Consider the following 18,827-nt stretch of genomic DNA (forward strand, 5'->3'; position numbering starts at 1 on the left):
TCTTCAGGAGGAGAGTGAAAAGACACTGTAAAGCTAATTGGGGCCACTGAGTGAGGCTTATTTTCCTATTCTGTGAACAGATGGGATTCCAAGAGTGGTGTGACAAACATGTAACTTCACGTTCAGTGCATCACGTACCAACTTTATTTGTACCAAGTATGTACATTCAATATATTTATAAACTTGGCTCCATAGACTCACTGAATTTTCAGAAAATGGCTGCAGTTGCACAGTACTTTAGGAATGAAGACATGACCTTTTGACCTCTTAGCCTGGAACACATTTGACCACTGCCACAGACGGATATCTATATCTACAGATCGATAGCTATCAAATTTTAGAAGTGGAAAACCACAAATTGGCATTTTTAGGTGTCACATGAGTTTCATCACAAAGAGCCATAGTTCCCTAAGCTCTGCTGCAAACTGTGAGGTAGTATTTAAAGTTGGTTTGATGAACTGATAAGCCACCCTCTACTTATTAACACACAACTTTCTAAATAGACATGAACTAGTTTGTTGTTTCAGTTCAATGCAGTGACACAAAAATAACAAACAACCCCAACCAGCCTCAACATGAATGCTCGGTACTGTTATATATGAGATAAATAATCATTTTCTCACAGCAGAATTGGAAAATGGCACGCTGCTAGAGTGCTTACTGCCAGTCAGCAAGGCACATACATATAGATGCAAATCAGTAAAATTACGGTCAAGCTCCAAAAAGTCTGGCATGAAAATTGATCTTTTCAAAGTCAGAATGCACAGTAATGCAAGGGCCATTTCACTCAGAAGAGTTTTTTTATTTAAATGATGAACTAAGCAGAAAAGAGAATCTCTGCCAAATGCTATCAAACTGCTGCTCAATCATTGGACAAAGGAGCTCAGCTTGTGATACGGAGAGCACTGAGTGCACTGCAAGGTGCTCTTGGGTCCGACATTCACGCGCACGTGTGTCCGCGGAGCGTGCTGCATATCCTCCAACATCAGGACATCAAGCCACTATTATAGTCTCTATCTCCAGATCACGCTGAACAGCAGGGGATGTTTGCCATTGCAAGGCAGACAAGGGCACCGGGTTCGACACATAGAAGGCCAATTTTAAAAGGAATCTTGAGGACCACCAGATAAGATAAGAGCTGACTTTTATGGGCTGAATGGATGCTCTAAGCACAAAAGATCTGCCATATTTGAAGAGAACAGGCTAGACTGAAGACCAAGCAGCGTGCGTGTGTGTCTGCGTAAGTGTGTGTGGGAGATATGGCACAGCACGAGGCGTGTGTGTAATGAAACAGATGTTTGCTGACACCAGGGTTCCCTCACCTCGTTTACGAACACCCAATGACTGTCCTTGGAGGCCAGGTTGGTTTCAACAGCCTGCAGAGAGAACGAGAGAGAGAGAGAGAGAGAGGGAGGGGGAGAGAGAGGTTCCGTTAGTGCATAGAACTCCACCATGTAGTAGCATATTAGCAGGAGGACAGTGAGATGTTTGCGTATCCACAGCTAGCACACCTGTCAGCTAGTTCCCTGTAGCCTCTCCTCTTAGTATCATACACACAGATCTCTGCCCCCATACCACATCACGTCATAAAATGCACACCACTGGGCTATCGCCATGGTGACTGACATACTGTACAGCCATCATTCCACATTGACAGGGAGACAGTGGCCTGCTAAGGAATTCCGAGTGCAGCCATTCCAGACAACGTTTCTCTGAGCTGTCAAATATGACATATGTCTGCGCAGAATTACAGAACAGTGGGGAGAAAAATGTATTTTTGGTATTTCTTCTTCACTTGTATTCTCATTCTGATGGGCCATACTTGCAGGATCCCGTCTCCAGAAAATCAGTCACTCCAAGAAGCCTTGAAAATCAAATACCTGTTGCAGGAATAATGGGCATTAAAATGTATCCTTAAATTCCTTAAGCTGAAATATTTGTGTAACAGTTACAGATCTTGGTTTTTACCTGTCAATGGAAATGAAATATTATTATTATTATTATTAGTAGTAGTAGTAGTAGTAGTAGTAGTAGTAGTAGTAGTAGTAGTAGTAGTAGCAGCAGCAGTAGTAGTAGTAGTAGTAGTAGTAGTAGTAGTAGTTATTTTTGCATTAAATATGTACAGCATGAACATAAACATAACATAAAAAGGAACTTTATTGGGCTAAAAAAAATATATGGGTCACATGAGAACAAATAATAATAAAGACACAAATAATTGTAACAGATGCAAAGTTAGTGACCCACACAGTTTATACTGATAAAGGATCATTACCCAGGCTGATGTGCTTAGGATAGTTAATCCAGCCATATGTTCCCAGCTCACTGGTGCCCTTTCCATACGATGTTCTTGCACTTGTAGATACCACTACATGTTGGCTTTTGAGGCGAACATTCTATCACGTCATTTTCATTTTTAGCACTGTATATTCATTATTTCTGACATGACGCCCATCTCTTTCTCCCTCAAGTGACCTTTGAATCATTAGCAATCATTAGCAGCACTCGGGAGAACCAGTTAGTGCGACATTTGTGCTACATAGACAAAGGAAATAAGCCAGCATGCATGCATATCAAGATGGAACAGTCCCGATCTTCCATAAGATCTTCTCACTAATGAACACCAGGTAGTGTAGGATCATATTTTACTGTGCAGATAAACGTACGTAAAAACTGTGTATTATGATATTACATGGAGGTGTGAATGTGACAGTAGTGGTTACTGTGTAGCTAGTTAGTAAAGTAGGCTGTAATTTATTTGGTGTAACCTGCATGTACTTTATTTTAGGTTATTACCTTTTGCAGTAGTAGCAAGCTTGATGAATGTCTTCACGAAGCAAGCTGATTTTTCTTTGTGTGAGCGAGCGAGCGTAATGATCTAGGCTTTGCTCACATGACTGACAATATGGGCCATTTTGATAAATGTTACTAGGTTTTCAAGAGACAAATTTCCAGAGGATCTTTTCTTACTCTCATTCACATAAGGCCCCTACACAGTTGTGGAACATTCTGGAACAGTTCTGGAATAGGGCTTCCCAGTCTCTTTTCCATCGGAATGAATGACTTGTGAATATGTTATGCTATTATTCTCTGGCACTTGATAAGTACAGTATTCCCTGATTCATTCAAACCGTCCAAGATATTACAGCGAAATGAACTTGTGTCTGAATAGATTCAAATATGTAAATTACATTTACATAACGAGATTAGGATGAAATTGGTGAACACGTCAAGCAAGTAAAAGCACAGGATTCAGTGAGCTCTCTCCAAAATGTAACTAAAGCTATGGCACTCAAATTTTAATCAAGTCCAAGTTATATCATGTGGCTTAGATATCCATCAGTGAAGAGTTAATCCCTCTGTGTCTGATTAGTTCACGATTTGACGTGCAATACCAGTGGGTATTACTGCAACATCTTTTGCTCTTCAGCTGATTACCCGACCATATTACAGGGAACTGGTGACTGCATATCCATGTTATGAAATATCATTACTTTCTAGTCATCTCATGGGTGTAAAGATCAGACCTGGGTGAAAACAGATACTAATGAATACAGACTAATTAAATCATTTTTATTTTAAATACTGTTTTGATGTATTTTAAGTATTCGCAAATGCTACACTGGCCCTAACAAATGATCTGAACATACTTTCTTGAGACACCAAACACTTATTATTTCAAATTATTTAAAAGAAACACGTACATTATTTAAAGTATCTTGAAGTATTTTAAATACTTCATTGAAATAGTTTTCAAATAATATTTCAAATACTTTCATCTAATACAGTGCCCAAGAATACAGCAGTTTTAAGAAAAATGTCTATCAATGTGTGGGCTCCTCAGATTTATCCAGAAATTCTATAGTTTTTCTTCACACAAACTGGAGGAACGTCTTGCAAACAAAATGGACTCTGGCTCTTGGTTCACACATGATGCGACACGGAGAATCGGCAGAACATTTTTGGGTTAAGATGCATGTTTGAAAGGGGCTAGTGTCACAGGTGCAGAGCACCTGCCATGCCTTTAACTGCCACTAGGGGCAGACCAGCGAACAGTTAGACATGGTTGATCAGCGAGATGTTTCAGATATACAGTGAAAACATCTTCACGGGCATTGAATGGTTGAAGGTACCGAAAGTATTTGCAATACATGAATTAAATCACATACTAATAACTGTACATACCTTATATGTACAAATGTACAAATAAAATAGCATTGCTTTCAAAAAAGTACAAATCCAAATAAATGTATTTCAAAATACATCAAGTACTCACATACCTAAGGCAAAAACCTTTCTTTTTTTCCCCCAATAATGAAAATAAAAATATTTAATAGGCCATCAAATATTTGAAATAATTATGTGGCCCAGGTCTGAGCCATGTACATCTCTGAGTGAATAAATCTATTTGGTAGCCACCATAATATAATGCAATTCTACCAAATATTTTACATGGATGGTCTAGGTAAAAAAACCCCCCAAAAAAACAGAAGTATCCAAGATCAGCATACAGCATGTAACAACATTTCTGATGGGTTCATATCAACAAACAGGGCCATGCCCTTATTCTCAGCAGCTGTGCCTGAACATGAAGATGAAGAAGCACTTCATATGAAGGAGGAAAGAACAGACATACTTCTTACACCTGCACCACACCATGGCCACCTTATTAAGCCAGTGCTTAGAGCAGGTTGGCACTGCTGGGTAGCACTTGGGCAGGGGATAATGGACTGCCATTCCAGGCACCTAGGAGTAGGGCGAGCCCCGGAGGGCCCTGGCAGCCATGAAGTAGCTGGAGAATATGGCCACACGTGGTTCAGCAGGAGAGACAAAGCTGCTATTAACACAGAGGTAAGCTTAATTACCCAAGCTTGGTCTCCTGGATACAGACAGCTCTAACTGCCATTATGGGCAGAGTCTACAATCAAAACACAATTAGAAATAATACTGTTTTTCCAGTCAAATACTACCCAGGCGAACATTGTATTTTTCTCCATGTATCATCTTCTGGTTCAAAAGACTCATTTCGATGCCATTTTGTCATGACAGCCCATCCTGCTATGGGAAGGTAAAAGAGGACCACCCCAATAGAATGCTATCCTGATAAAATCAGGCCTCAGTAAGTGTATTGCATTTTTTATACTTACTTAGTCAAATGTGGAAATGTCAGCATTTTAATGACATGCATTTACTAATGTAAACGTAAGCTATTCCCAGCTCTATCCAGCTTGGCAGATTCACTTGTTGTTGATGGAAATAAATGAAAATTTCCCAGACACACAAAATAATAATTTTCTATTAAAAATTAATTAAACTTTTTAAAAAGATAACAGCAAAGTGCATGTCACATTATAAGGCAGGGAAATCGCTGTTACAATAATAAAAAGTGTTCAGTTCTTCAAGGTACATATTTTAAATTCTACATGCTTGTTCACCACTAATTGATTTATGATGGATTTTACCGTATCCAATCGCATTTTATTTTGACATAATGCACTGGATTTAATTTATTTCTTTTTTTGGTTTATGCATTAATTTAATCCTTCACATAGACAGCATAATATAACTGGAAAATGTGGCTGCAAGTACCTTTGATGTGCCTCACCATGTTTTATATAAAATTGTCTCTTCATATAATTACAATAATTAAATTATGAATAATATCATTAAATGGCACAGGCAAAATATCCCCTGTGTACAAACAGTCAGGTTTGCAATTAAGCATTGACCAGTGTATTACCACTTAAAATTTTTACTTACATGTAATTACTTGTCTAATTCCAGGCAGATATTTTGGTTTTATAATTATAGAAATATGCAATTAAAGTCTGAAAGGCCAATTTAAACATACACAACAGTTACAGGTCTTACACTCAAATCCTTTCACTAATTAGAGTGTTACACTGATTTAAATACACATCAACTGTACAGTAATTGCATTCATGCTGTACAATACATGCAATATACTAAAGAACAGGACTATACCAAAGAAGAAGAACAAGAAAACTGGGCGAGATTTATTCAAAAACAATGACTCAAGTTATTTAATCACTATGATTGCGTCATCCTCAAAATGGATTAATGAATGGAAACATGGAAGCTTTTTACTGTAATAAAATAATTAAACAGGAGTTTACCATTTTGAATATCAGAATGTGATGAGTGGAAATAAATTAACTTTATCAAGAAAATGTCCTAAAAACATAGAAATGCAGCCTACTCTATTCTCCTACTTTTTTTTTTTTTTTTCCTGAACGCTGAATTTAAAAGAATTATTAACTTAACTTTTCTGGTCTGGCTACTGTGCAGTCTTCACAATATGCAACTGGCATATGTCCCAGAGTAAATGAGAAAGCTGGCTCGCAAATTTCATAACAAGAATTGCCATGAACTTAAATGAACTTAAGTGGCAAGGCAGCCTCTTTGCTGTCTGTTATTACAAAAACAAATTTCACCAACCATTGGAAAGTAGGCCTTTATTATAAATAGACAATTGACGTTATCTAAAAAAGTTATCTAAAAAAGTGGAGAACTAGCTAAGCAGCCTTTCATTTGACTTCTGAAATGCTAGTAGTTTTACATGCTGAAAATGCTAACACAAATCATTTTTCATTATTAAAAGCCTGCAAAATGAAGCACAAATTTTAATTAGTGCATTGTAGAGTTGGGATTTCCCGCCTACTTTTCTAATCAAAGAATAAACAACTGAAGGTCATCCAACATAAATAACTAGCAATCTCAGCCAGGCAGATTTTCTTTTTCATTCAAGGACAAAACAATTTATTTGCAGGCTACTGAACTTTGATGAGTCACAGTTTGTTCATCCAAGACAGAAATGTGCAGTGGAAAAAGTGAACCAAATTCTGCCAACGTATAGGTCACCGTACATACATAGATATACTCAGGGAGCACTTTATTAGGTATTTATTAGACTCATTTTTTCCTGGTCCACCAATCCATTGCAGGGCACACACTCATACCTAGACTCTCCAATTAGCCTACCCTCCATGTCTTTGGACTGTGGGAGAAAACCACAGGCCAGGAGAAGTACCAGGCCAGGGTTTTAAACCAGGACAATAGTGCTACCCACTACACCACCGTGCTCAGTTGGACATTTAGTTTGATTAATTTCAGGTTCATTGAAGTACAATTTTAGATTTATAGATTTCAGGGTACATACATGGCTATACTGTATTTGTGCTAAAATATGTTACCTGGATTTCAGGACAAAGGTTCATAGTAGCTCATTTGAATAAGTAAAAATGAAATGTTATTGTACACCAAGGCAATGACGATCATGCAAATAAGTCACTGTAGAAACAATAAAGGAGTAGATTAAAATCCATAGCTATAACTTTGATGACTGAGATGGCTTATTTTTTGACGAGCAAGTGCCTGGCAAAAATTATTATGGAGATAAATCAGCAACAGTGGGAGGGCCCATGCGCCTCACATTCACAGCCTAGAAACTTCCCTGGAAAGACAGGGGAGCCAGCCCTATTCAAACAACAGCACTATTCACACAGCGAGAAGGACCCTTCATGGTTTGCACAGTATTCTTTTGCCTTTGTATGTATAACTTTATTGAAATGTTCTTGAAAACTGTCTCGGATTCAATTGATTGACTGGTTAGGTTTCTGTTGGAGGTCACCAGATGAGGGCTTAGGATTTCTGCCTGTATGCTGAGTGTGTGGGTGTGTGGTGTGTGTGGGTGTGCACTATACAGTAGATGTGAACACGTCACAGATAGAATGACCGGCATGAGAGCTCCAGGAATACTTATACTGCTTATTCAGGTAGAAAAATGAACAATGCACAAAAATCAGCTTAGGGTTAGAGGGTTTAGATTACCTGTATCTATTTGTACATCATTAATTAACGTTAACAGCTACAATATTTAATTTCAATTCATACTGGAAAAAAACATTCATGTAACTAATACATCACTTTTTATAAATACATGAACTAATGAGAAATGGTTTGATGATGATGACGATGCTGATGATGATAATGAACAATTGACTACTTGGATATAAGCATGCACATGTCCCTTTCATAAACATACCAACATGCTAGCATATTACTGTTTCAAATAACTGCTGATATTACATTACTGTATGAGAGCGTCGCATGATGTTGTGTTAAAGTTTAAAGTAAGTCTACAGGCTGTGGGTACTGAGGGAGTACTCAAAGTGTCTGCAGCACCCAGTTTTCTGTAGTGCATTGAATAACCTGGTTTTTCGTATGACGTTTACCTAACTGACAGTACACTCAGTTCCAGAACATGCACTTTATGAAATTAACTGCGTATGTAACGGTATATCCTTTTCTTTTTCAACTAAAAACTCATATGAGCTTGTATGAGGTTTAATGGTTTTATTTGAGGTCTTATTGTAATGGATTTTGCCAGTTAATGAGTATATCAGAAAAGGACAGCACAAGGCTAAGACTTACAAGGGCTATCCAATTATAATTCTGCAGGCATACGCCGTAATGAGATGCATTGTACATATGAACAAAAGCTACTCCACAATTGTCAGAACCACATGAGCAGCTGTTCCGACTCACGAGTAAACCTGGTTATTTACAAGCGTAGGCTACTCATGTGTACCTTTTCAGTCCATGTCAATCAGGCCTACTAACCTATTTTATAGACATTTAATCTTTATTACACATTGCTGTTGAGATCATGCTGACAGAGAAAAGGCTAAAATTCAGAAGCAATCTGAGTAAAGAACATATAATGGCACATCTGTGAGATTACCCGTCTTGATTCAGTGTTATGTCTAGAATGGTAACGACAGCACGCAGTACATAGAAGTATTAGAATGTATTTGTTTCACTCAAAGCTATGTGGCATGTAGATCGTCCTTCCAAATTATTGGCAACATGAAAAAAAGCTTGAAAAAAATACACAAGCAACTAAAATAAACTTTCCAGGAGTCAACGGTAAGAGTATATACAGTACTTTTTCAATGAGAGATTTACATATTGTGTTTATATGTAAAGTAGACAAGTTTGACATTTAAAATGAAGCACAATTAAATAAAAATCAGGAAATGAATATGCATGGAAGATTCAGGTTTATGCATGTATATGTAACTTCAGAAAGCAAGAGTGTAATATAATGGTTAAGGAACAGGGCCCAATGATTGTGGGCTTGATTGCCAGACACCCTTGAGCAACTTCTGGTGTACACTTGAGCACAGTACTTAACCTGAATAGCTTCAGTAAAATACCCAGCTGTACACGTGGATTTACATGTCAAAGTTAAATCTGTAAATCTGCTAAATAGCAAAACACAACACATTGTAACTTCAGCAAACTTTCAGACAAGCACCTTAGTGCTCTGTGTCACTGCAACCACACGGACATGCCCCTAACATACTGTACCTACAGTACGACTGAAAATAAGTAGTATAACTATTGTGCAGCACAACGTTCCATTAGATTCAAGAACACCACGTTAAAAAAGCATTACTATTTCTAATAACTGCGCAGATACCAGGGAACTCATGCTGTATAGAGTTTAGCAGATAAAGTAGCAAGGCCTTTTTCCCTTATGTCTCAGTGCCATTACTATTTGTCACATATGTATACGTAGCATTGATGTACAGTGGGGCAAAAAAGTATTTAGTCAGCCACCAATTGTGCAAGTTCTCCCACTTAAAAAGATGAGAGGCCTGTCATTTTCATCATAGGTATACCTCAACTATGAGAGACAAAATGAGAAAAAAAAAATCCAGAAAATCACATTGTCAGATTTTTGAAGAATTTATTTGCAAATTATGGTGGAAAATAAGTATTTGGTCAATAACAAAAGTTCATCTCAATACTTTGTTATATACCCTTTGCTGGCAATGACAGAGGTCAAACGTTTTCTGTAAGTCTTCACAAGGTTTTCACACACTGTTGCTGGTATTTTGGCCCATTCCTCCATGCAGATCTCCTCTAGAGCAGTGATGCAGGACCTTGAAATGCTTCTTACGAAGCCACTCCTTCGTTGCCCGGGCGGTGTGTTTGGGATCATTGTCATGCTGAAAGACCCAGCCACGTTTCATCTTCAATGCCCTTGCTAATGGAAGGAGGTTTTCACTCAAAATCTCACGATACATGGCCCCATTCATTCTTTCCTTTACACGGATCAGTCGTCCTGGTCCCTTTGCAGAAAAACAGCCCCAAAGCATGATGTTTCCACCCCCATGTTTCACAGTAGGTATGGTGTTCTTTGGATGCAACTCAGCATTCTTTCTCCTCCAAACACGACAAGTTGAGTTTTTACCAAAAAGTTCTATTTTGGTTTCATCTGACCATATGACATTCTCCCAATCCTCTTCTGGATCATCCAAATGCTCTCTAGCAAACTTCAGACGGGCCTGGACATGTACTGGCTTAAGCGGAGGGACACGTCTGGCACTGCAGGATTTGAGTCCCTGGCGGCGTAGTGTGTTACTGATGGTAGCCTTTGTTACTTTGGTCCCAGCTCTCTGCAGGTCATTCACTAGGTCCCCCCGTGTGGTTCTGGGATTTTTGCTCACCGTTCTTGTGATCATTTTGACCCCACGGGGTGAGATCTTGCGTGGAGCCCCAGATCGAGGGAGATTATCAGTGGTCTTGTATGTCTTCCATTTTCTAATAATTGCTCCCACAGTTGATTTCTTCACACCAAGCTGCTTACCTATTGCAGATTCAGGCTTCTCAGCCTGGTGCAGGTCTACAATTTTGTTTCTGGTGTCCTTTGACAGCTCTTTGGTCTTGGCCATAGTGGAGTTTGGAGTGTGACTGTTTGAGGTTGTGGACAGGTGTCTTTTATACTGATAAAGAGTTCAAACAGGTGCCATTAATACAGGTAACGAGTGGAGGACAGAGGAGCCTCTTCAAGAAGAAGTTACAGGTCTGTGAGAGCCAGAAATCTTGCTTGTTTGTAGGTGACCAAATACTTATTTTACCGAGGAATTTACCAATTCATTCATTAAAAATTCTACAATGTGATTTCCTGGATTCTTTCCCCCCATTCTGTCTCTCATAGTTGAAGTGTACCTATGATGAAAATTACAGGTCTCTCTCATCTTTTTAAGTGGGAGAACTTGCACAATTGGTGGCTGACTAAATACTTTTTTGCCCCACTGTAAATAAGGAAATGATGGTAAATACTGGATTATGACTGCTGAAAATCCTAGTTTAAACCAGCCTAAAGTGGTTAAACTGGTTTAAACTGTGTTTTTGACACTTCTAGCCGGTCAACCAACCAGCTAGCCCAATTTTGACTACCAGTTTACTCTACCAGCGTAATCAGCTTTGACCAGCTCTGTCCAGCTAGAGACTAGCTTTGACCAGCCACAGACCAGCTATAACCAGCTTGAAGTGTCAAAAACACACCTTAAACCACCTTAGAATCTTAGCTGGAGTTATACAATTAATAGTGAATTCACCTTTAAAGTTTTTATTATTTTTTAGAAATGTAAAAAATAACTACTCTTTGTGCTTCCTTTTGTGAAATAAATTCATCCAGCTGGTCCCTTTAGCATGTTAATCTTGCCAAAGGGACCCATACCTTTTATCAATTGTGATACACCACTGCACCACAATTCAGCGAGTGCTGAATAACAGTTTTTCATTGCTAATTATCAAATCGATAGCAAACGTTATTCCCAGATCAACCTAATTTTATCTGAAGTCTTCCTGACATTGATCCTATTAATTTTTTTTCAATGAACAAGGGAAAAGCGATGACAGTCCTCCTGTCTAATGAGTCACTACACCAGAAAAAACCTAGTTGAACCATTGTATTCTTTTTACTTGTTTTTCTATTCTAACTTTTCTTTAACAGGTAGGTCAACTGAGAACTCTGTTCTCCTTTGTGGTACAGTAATGGCCTGGGGAGTCAAAGTGGACAGGAAACAGAGGGGATTGCATTGCCAATCACATGCAGGGGTGATTGAGTGGCCAGTTATAGAGAGCTGGCTTCATGGGAATTTGTCCAGGTTAGCACCCTACTACTTTCCTGAACAGTACACTCACTCTAAGCCACTGACTCTGTCAATGAATAGTGACACATTCTACAGGTATATAAAATGGTCTCCAGCACTGCACTACACATCCAAATAAATCTGAAGTTGCTTGAACCCCTGGTTGGTCAGGAGGAAAAACAGTGAAGCCAGGCGCCCAATACCTCCCCAGCATGCACTGCACGCTTCTCCCATCAGCAGCCAACCCCTCCCTGAGGTGGCTCATTTTGCACAATGTGAAAAATCTCTTAATTTTGGTTTTGTTTTGTATGCGGGCGACAAACCCGATGCGCCGTTCGGCTTCGCCGCACGGCGTACTCTCTGACCTAACAGCTTGTGACTGTCGCGTTGTATGCTACATACATATTAGTTCCTTCGCTTTCTCTCCTCCCCACTGCCTCTTCCACTGAAGCCCCCTCCATTTTATATTCTCTTTGTTTTCAGCATCTCATTCTCAGTGGAGAATTGGGGCTATCGGTATTCTGTGCACGCCGGAGGGAACAGGCGAAAGCAGCCTTCGGCCCACAGTCCAAATGCCAAAATAATGATAACTCCTTCAGAAACGCTGCAGTGTGGGGCAGTCCACGTGCAAACGTTTTGGGAGGACAGGGTGCATGTAGGACAGGGTGAAGTGAGTGCCATACAAATATAGAGATTACTCTCTGAACGTGTTTTTCCTTGTGCTCATGTACAGCAAACTCAAGCGTGTTTCTGTAAATGTTTATGAAGGCAGTTGCATCTCCCAGTCAATAATAAATAAAAACAGAGAGGTAAACCCTTGGGAGAGAACTACCAATCAGGAGGTTTTAACCAACCAGCCAAAAAAAAAAAAAAATATATATATATATATATATATATATATATATATATATATATCCATCCATCCATCCATTATCTTCCGCTTATCCTGAACAGGGTCGCAGGGGGGCTGGAGCCTATCCCAGCATACATTGGGCGAAAGGCAGGAATACACCCTAGACAGGTCGCCAGTCCATCGCAGGGCACACACACCATTCACTCACACACTCATACTTACGAGCAATTTAGGCTATCAGCCTAACCTGCATGTCTTTGGACTGTGGGAGGAAACCGGAGTACCCGGAGGAAATCTACATAAACACGGGGAGAACATGCAAACTCCGCACAGAGAGGCCCCGGCCGACCGGGATTCGAACCCAGGACCTCCTGGCTGTGAGGCGGCAGTGCCAATCATGTAGCAGAAACTAAATGCATAAAAGCATGCAGACGTGGTCAAGAGGTTCAGTTATTTTTCAGACAGACCAAATGTCAGAATGGGGAAGTGATCTAAGTGACTTTGACCGTGGAATGATTGTTGGTGCCAGAGAGGGTGGTTTGAATATCACAGAAACTGCTCATCTCCTGAGATTTTCATGGACAGCAGTCTCTGGAGTTTGCAGAGAATGGTGCGAAAAACAAAAAATATCCAGTGAGCAGCAGTTCTGTTGTTAATGAGAGAGGCCAGAAGAGAAGGCCCAGGCCAAAGCTGACAGGAAGGTGTCTGTAACGCTAATGAATATGCATTACAACAGTGGTATGCAGAAGAGCATCTCGGAACACACAACACGTCAAACCTTTAAGTGGATAGGCTACAGCAGCCGAAGACCTACTAAGTCTAAAAAATAAGTCTAATAAATACAGTAAAGTGCTCACTGAGCATATACTGTATATTACTTCTCTGTCCTGCCTGAGAACAGTATGTCATTCATTGCTCCTTTTCTAAAGCCTTGTTAGAAAGGCAGCTTGATTGTGATTGAATCCTGCATTTAGGCCAGGTTATCGTTGGGGTCACAGTGGGCAGAGAGATATGTTTAGGGCTGGCCTGGGCGCTTTTGGAAATAAAGGCAGGTTGTATGGATTTCTTGAACTCTCAACCTCAGCTGGTAAAATACAATCACAGTTCCATTAAGTGTTCCTCTTCCTACGACGAGTGATTCTTGGGTCAGAGATACAGGGCTAAGACAGAGGACTTTTCCATCAAAAGTAGTCGACCATGAGACAGAACATTTCGCAGAGATCAAGCGCAAGGCCACTTTTTATTTTTATATATGGAAAAGAAACGGTTGGGACACTAACTGAGCAATTTATTAGGTATGTTTTCGACTAATTGGCCTTCTGCTGCTGTAGCTTACGCCATATGATTGCCTGATTAAATATTTGCATTAACAAGCTGGTGTACAGGTCTACCTAATGAAGTGCTACACTGAGTGTAAATTTCAGCTCTTTTTAATGGAAAAATGTATCCTGCCAGCAATACTTGGGATACATTCAAAGACAATAAAGGGAGTACAGGCATAAAATATTCCAGTATTAATTTCACATTAGCGTGTTCGATATGTGCATTTGCATACCCTGCAAAAAGGAGTGCGTATTCCCTATTAAGTAAGGAATAAGAAAATGAAAAATAAAATGACCACTGGAGCAGAAAATGTGATGATTTCCTTCTGATGCCAAAGATTAGTTTGGGAGTGCTGCTCAGCCAAGTGTGAAGACAGAAATGCACAGAGGACAAGAGAATCCACTAGTACTGTGTTCAAGTTCACATATTCTAAAATGGCTAAATTGTACTGGGGTAGAGTGTAGAATCCAGACTGTTAATGAAATAATCTATGTTAGTATTCCTGTGCTGATTGTGGTTCACTAGGTTCATAGTACGAAGACATCCAAAGCCAAATGCTATTATATTTCACTTGATACATTAGTTTGTGATTCAAAAGTAGACTGAGTGCTTAGTCCTGACAAACGCATAAAGCCACTTAGTGCAGTAAAATGACATCTAATCAGTTGCTTTCTTTCCCCGTTGTTTATAATATCTGACCAAAATTTTAATCTATTTCCAAGCTTATGCCAATGTTTTGCTATTATCTGTATCTACTTCTCAAATTAGAATAATGTTTACACCAGTAATAATACCAATCCATTCTCCAGTAATACTAGTAATCCTAATTAAATTATAATAATACCGGGTAAAGGTGCAAATATAGACACCTAAGGAGCCTACAGTATGCATTATATTTTAAGGCAAATGTTTGCATTTTCCAAAGTCTCAAAAGACAGGAAAATAAATTGATCTACCCTAATGTAACATTAGGTGTGTATCAGCACAGAAAGTTGGCAACTGCTACAGCCCAAAATACTATGTCTACTGTACTCCAAACAACATTTATTCACCACTAGGCAGACTGCTTACGATTCAAATCCTTCTTTAAAAGAGCATAATCCCTACTCCAGTAGGTGCTTTGGGCAGTATATTGGCATTGAGTTACAGATTTTTCACTTTTATAAAGCATGCTTCATTTCCAATGCCTATGTTACTCTTTCAGCAGTGCATACAAATTTTGTATGATTAATGATTAAACTTGTGTGATTAATTGATAGATCCTGCATTGGAGTGTATAATTATAGAGTCGAGATTGTGTTTTGCTCTAATCTCTTTTCAACTCACAACTGTAATTGAGATTAACTGGCCAACACACCTTGATGGAGAGTAGGCTGATGTGAGTGTTAGGGCTGATCAATTTAATTTCCGGTCTTTGGAGGCTTTTGGCAAATTAAAATATTTCACTTAAAATGTAATTTTAAGATTAGGCTAATATCCTTAGTTTTTACACCTGGAGGTTTAATTAGTACTTGGAATTTATTGTGCATATATAACTGGAAAGTAGCATATTAATCCAACACATCATCGTACAAGAAGTATTAGATCATATAGTAGTGTATCAGATGTCTAAATCATGTTTAAAATTACACACTGCACTGCATAGCCCCATAGTGTGAGAAATCCCCCACCCCCCAATAAAAAACAAAAAAACATTGTGCCTATAAGGAATCAAAACATTTACAACACATTAAGTTGCAAGGTTATGTAGATACAGTCTCAGTGCATCTAGCAGGTACAGTAGCTAGCAATATGCAATACTGTATGTTAACAAAAATTTGGTTTTTCTGCCCTTGCTTTACCCGATCCACCATTTTATCACTAATTAGTGCAGGCCACTTTGGACAGAATCTGAGTCTGACAGAATTTCGAGGGTCTCATTCAAATTTTAGAAAGTCTACAGCCATGAAAGTATAAAAAAGTAAAACGCACCAAAATGACCAACAGAATGAGGGAAATCAAGCCTTAATTAAGTCTTAATTGTTTCCTGTATGCTCATTTTTAGGGGGTGTCCACAACATGGTAATGGCATAACATAGCTATACAAAAAGTATGCTACTTGGAGACCCCATGGTGATTGTAGTCCACCAGTGAAATGGCATTGAGATTGGTTTTGAAACAGCAATGATATTGAGGTGCAAAACTTCAGTTTCATATTACAGGGCTGACCGACGCAAACATACCCTGGGCACAGCCATGGTCAGGGTAGTAAATGTGATTTTAGTATGCATTATATTGCTCCACATCACTGTACTCCGCTGTACCTCATCTACTCACAGGTAAGGTCAGTTCAGGTCAGGTATACAGTCAGGATATTACAAAAATCATCCACTATGCTACAAATAACACGTGCATGCATAAAAAAAAACTTTTTTGGTAATGCAGTGGTTCATATGGTTTAGTCAACAAATTGAAAAAAAAATTTGCATATCCCTCAAAAACATGTTGTCTTTGTTTTAATAGTTGGGATCATTATGTGGCAACAGTCGTTATCTGTTTGCTTCAGAAAAGTAAAGGAAGAAATGAAGTATGTGAGGCAAAAAACTGTTGAGAAAAAGAGAAGAAAGTCTGGCATAAGGAGGGTGGGTGCTTTGAAAAACAAGCCTTTCCACGCTTTGGCGCGTATCCATCAGCACAGCCGATGTCATGGTGGTATTTGTGAATACCCCCTGCCTCTAATGTTCTAATTATGGAGATAAAAGTTTAGATAATGTCTTGCTGTAGCCTGAAGAGATAAAATAACACCTAGTGGAGTGCTGAGAGATGGTCTTCGGGTTTAAATTTCAAGGGTTTATGCTGTCTCAATATACAATCAGTGAGCACTTTATTAGGTATTTATTTTTTATACTTAAATACCTTCTGCTGCTGTAGCCTATCCACTTAGACGTTTGATCCATTGTGTGTTCAGAGATGCTCTTCTGCATACCACTGTGTAATACGTGATGATTTGCATTACTGTCACCTTCCTGTCAGCTTTGACCAGTCTGGCCCTTCTCATCTGACCTCTCTCATTAACAACGTGTTTCTGCCCACAGAACTGCTGCTCACTGGATATTACAACCTGGTTATGAAATATAAGAACAATTACAAAGAAGAATATTGAGACAAATATTTAGTAAACTCATAAGTTTATATAAATAAGGATGCCAGGAGTGATGTCAGGAAAATGTTTCAAACGCAGGGAGCTGTTCATAAAACAATGTGGTATGGACATTGAACATGCATGAGTTTCAGAGACAACAATGGCCATGGGAGGTCATATCCATATGTCACTCTGTGCTGACAGGGTCCATTAGACGCGGTGTTAGATCCCTGACGACCCCTGACATGGACTTCCGCTCCTCTGCCTTCTTTCACATACATTTGGTTGACTTGGTTTGCCTCCTTATTCAGTATTTCAATCTGCTCGAGTGAGGGAAAGGCACAGTCAAGGAGTCTTGTGCAAACCGGTGCTCCAGAAATGAACTGCTGGTTGAAAACCATGCAGAGGCCTGACTCGCACATTACGTTCAGTTTTAAATCACGCGACGAGAGTGACAAGTCCCCCGTATGACTGTATGCAAAACCACGATCTTCCATGTGGTTTTCTTTTTAATTCAGAGGTCATTCTATTAGCCACCATCAGGTGAAATATTTAGAGCTTTTGAGTTGATGTGACGTTACATATCTTTTGCCCATCGTCAATCTTTTTTTCAGTTGTCTGTGTTTATTTGTAAGTGATTGCTATTATTTCTCCTATAAAAATATTCAAAATTGCACTCTGTAGAGTCTTCAGTTTAAATTGACATAATGCGCTCTTGAAATAAATCCATACTGCATGCCATTTTGTGACCATGCACCTCAAGCTTAAAGGGAATGTTGGGAATGTTATATATCTATCCCTATTGACTCGCTCATGATGTTGTTGATTGATAGAGAGAGAGTCCAGACTTTGAAACATAATGGACATGCAGCTTCAGCTATACATCGTATAATGGAAGAGAACAAGAGCAAACTTCACACAGCTCCAAAAGCACTTACGCTTCACCATGCCCCTCAAACAACATTTTCAGCAGTTATTTCATCCTTTCCAAGTAAAATTATTGCTCTTTTTTGTATGGCTAAGTATAACTCCACTGGTCACAGCAACTTTGACACAGAACTTAGTCCAGCAAACAGGCCGCACGAATCTGCAAAAGCTCTCGATCAATCAAAAACACCACGGTTGAGTTGAAAAAAGGGCTAGGTGTCAATAAATCCAAACTATCCCTTTAATGGTAGGGATGTGCCAAACTATCTTGCACTAGAGTATTCTTTGTCTCCTCGAAATAATTACATTTTTCAATTTAGTGTTTCAAAACAAAAGCAATTGATCAATAAATGACATGCTTCATTACAATTGACACAAATAATTTTAAACATCGTATTTGAACTGATGCATTTGTTGGTTTTGACACATTAAAAGATTCATTTTGCTAAATGGATGGGTTACCGGTTGTTTTCGGTGAACGCTATACCTCTCATCCAACATGGGCTACCTTCTATGTAGTGTTGTACACTTGTAATGGGTCACTAATTGAAGGGTACTTCAGAGGAGTGAATTCACTTCTTGAATGAAAAACTGCTGATCACAAATTTTGTAGAATAACACTGCTTTTTTTTTA

The 18,827-nt window shown here is 39.0% G+C and overlaps 1 protein-coding gene across 2 annotated transcripts in view; it reads right to left on the minus strand.

Annotated features, from left to right (window-relative positions):
- The window catches only part of grid1b (glutamate receptor, ionotropic, delta 1b), a 322,832-nt gene that overhangs the window by 65,825 nt on the left and 238,180 nt on the right, over nucleotides 1-18,827 (minus strand). For both annotated transcript variants that reach the window (XM_061231038.1, XM_061231039.1), the window contains exon 5: nucleotides 1,323-1,376. In XM_061231038.1, coding sequence (XP_061087022.1) covers nucleotides 1,323-1,376 — 54 coding nt within the window. The remainder of the gene's footprint in view (nucleotides 1-1,322; nucleotides 1,377-18,827) is intronic.

The sequence above is a fragment of the Conger conger genome, chromosome 2 (assembly GCF_963514075.1).
Source record: "Conger conger chromosome 2, fConCon1.1, whole genome shotgun sequence".
NCBI lineage: Eukaryota > Metazoa > Chordata > Actinopteri > Anguilliformes > Congridae > Conger > Conger conger.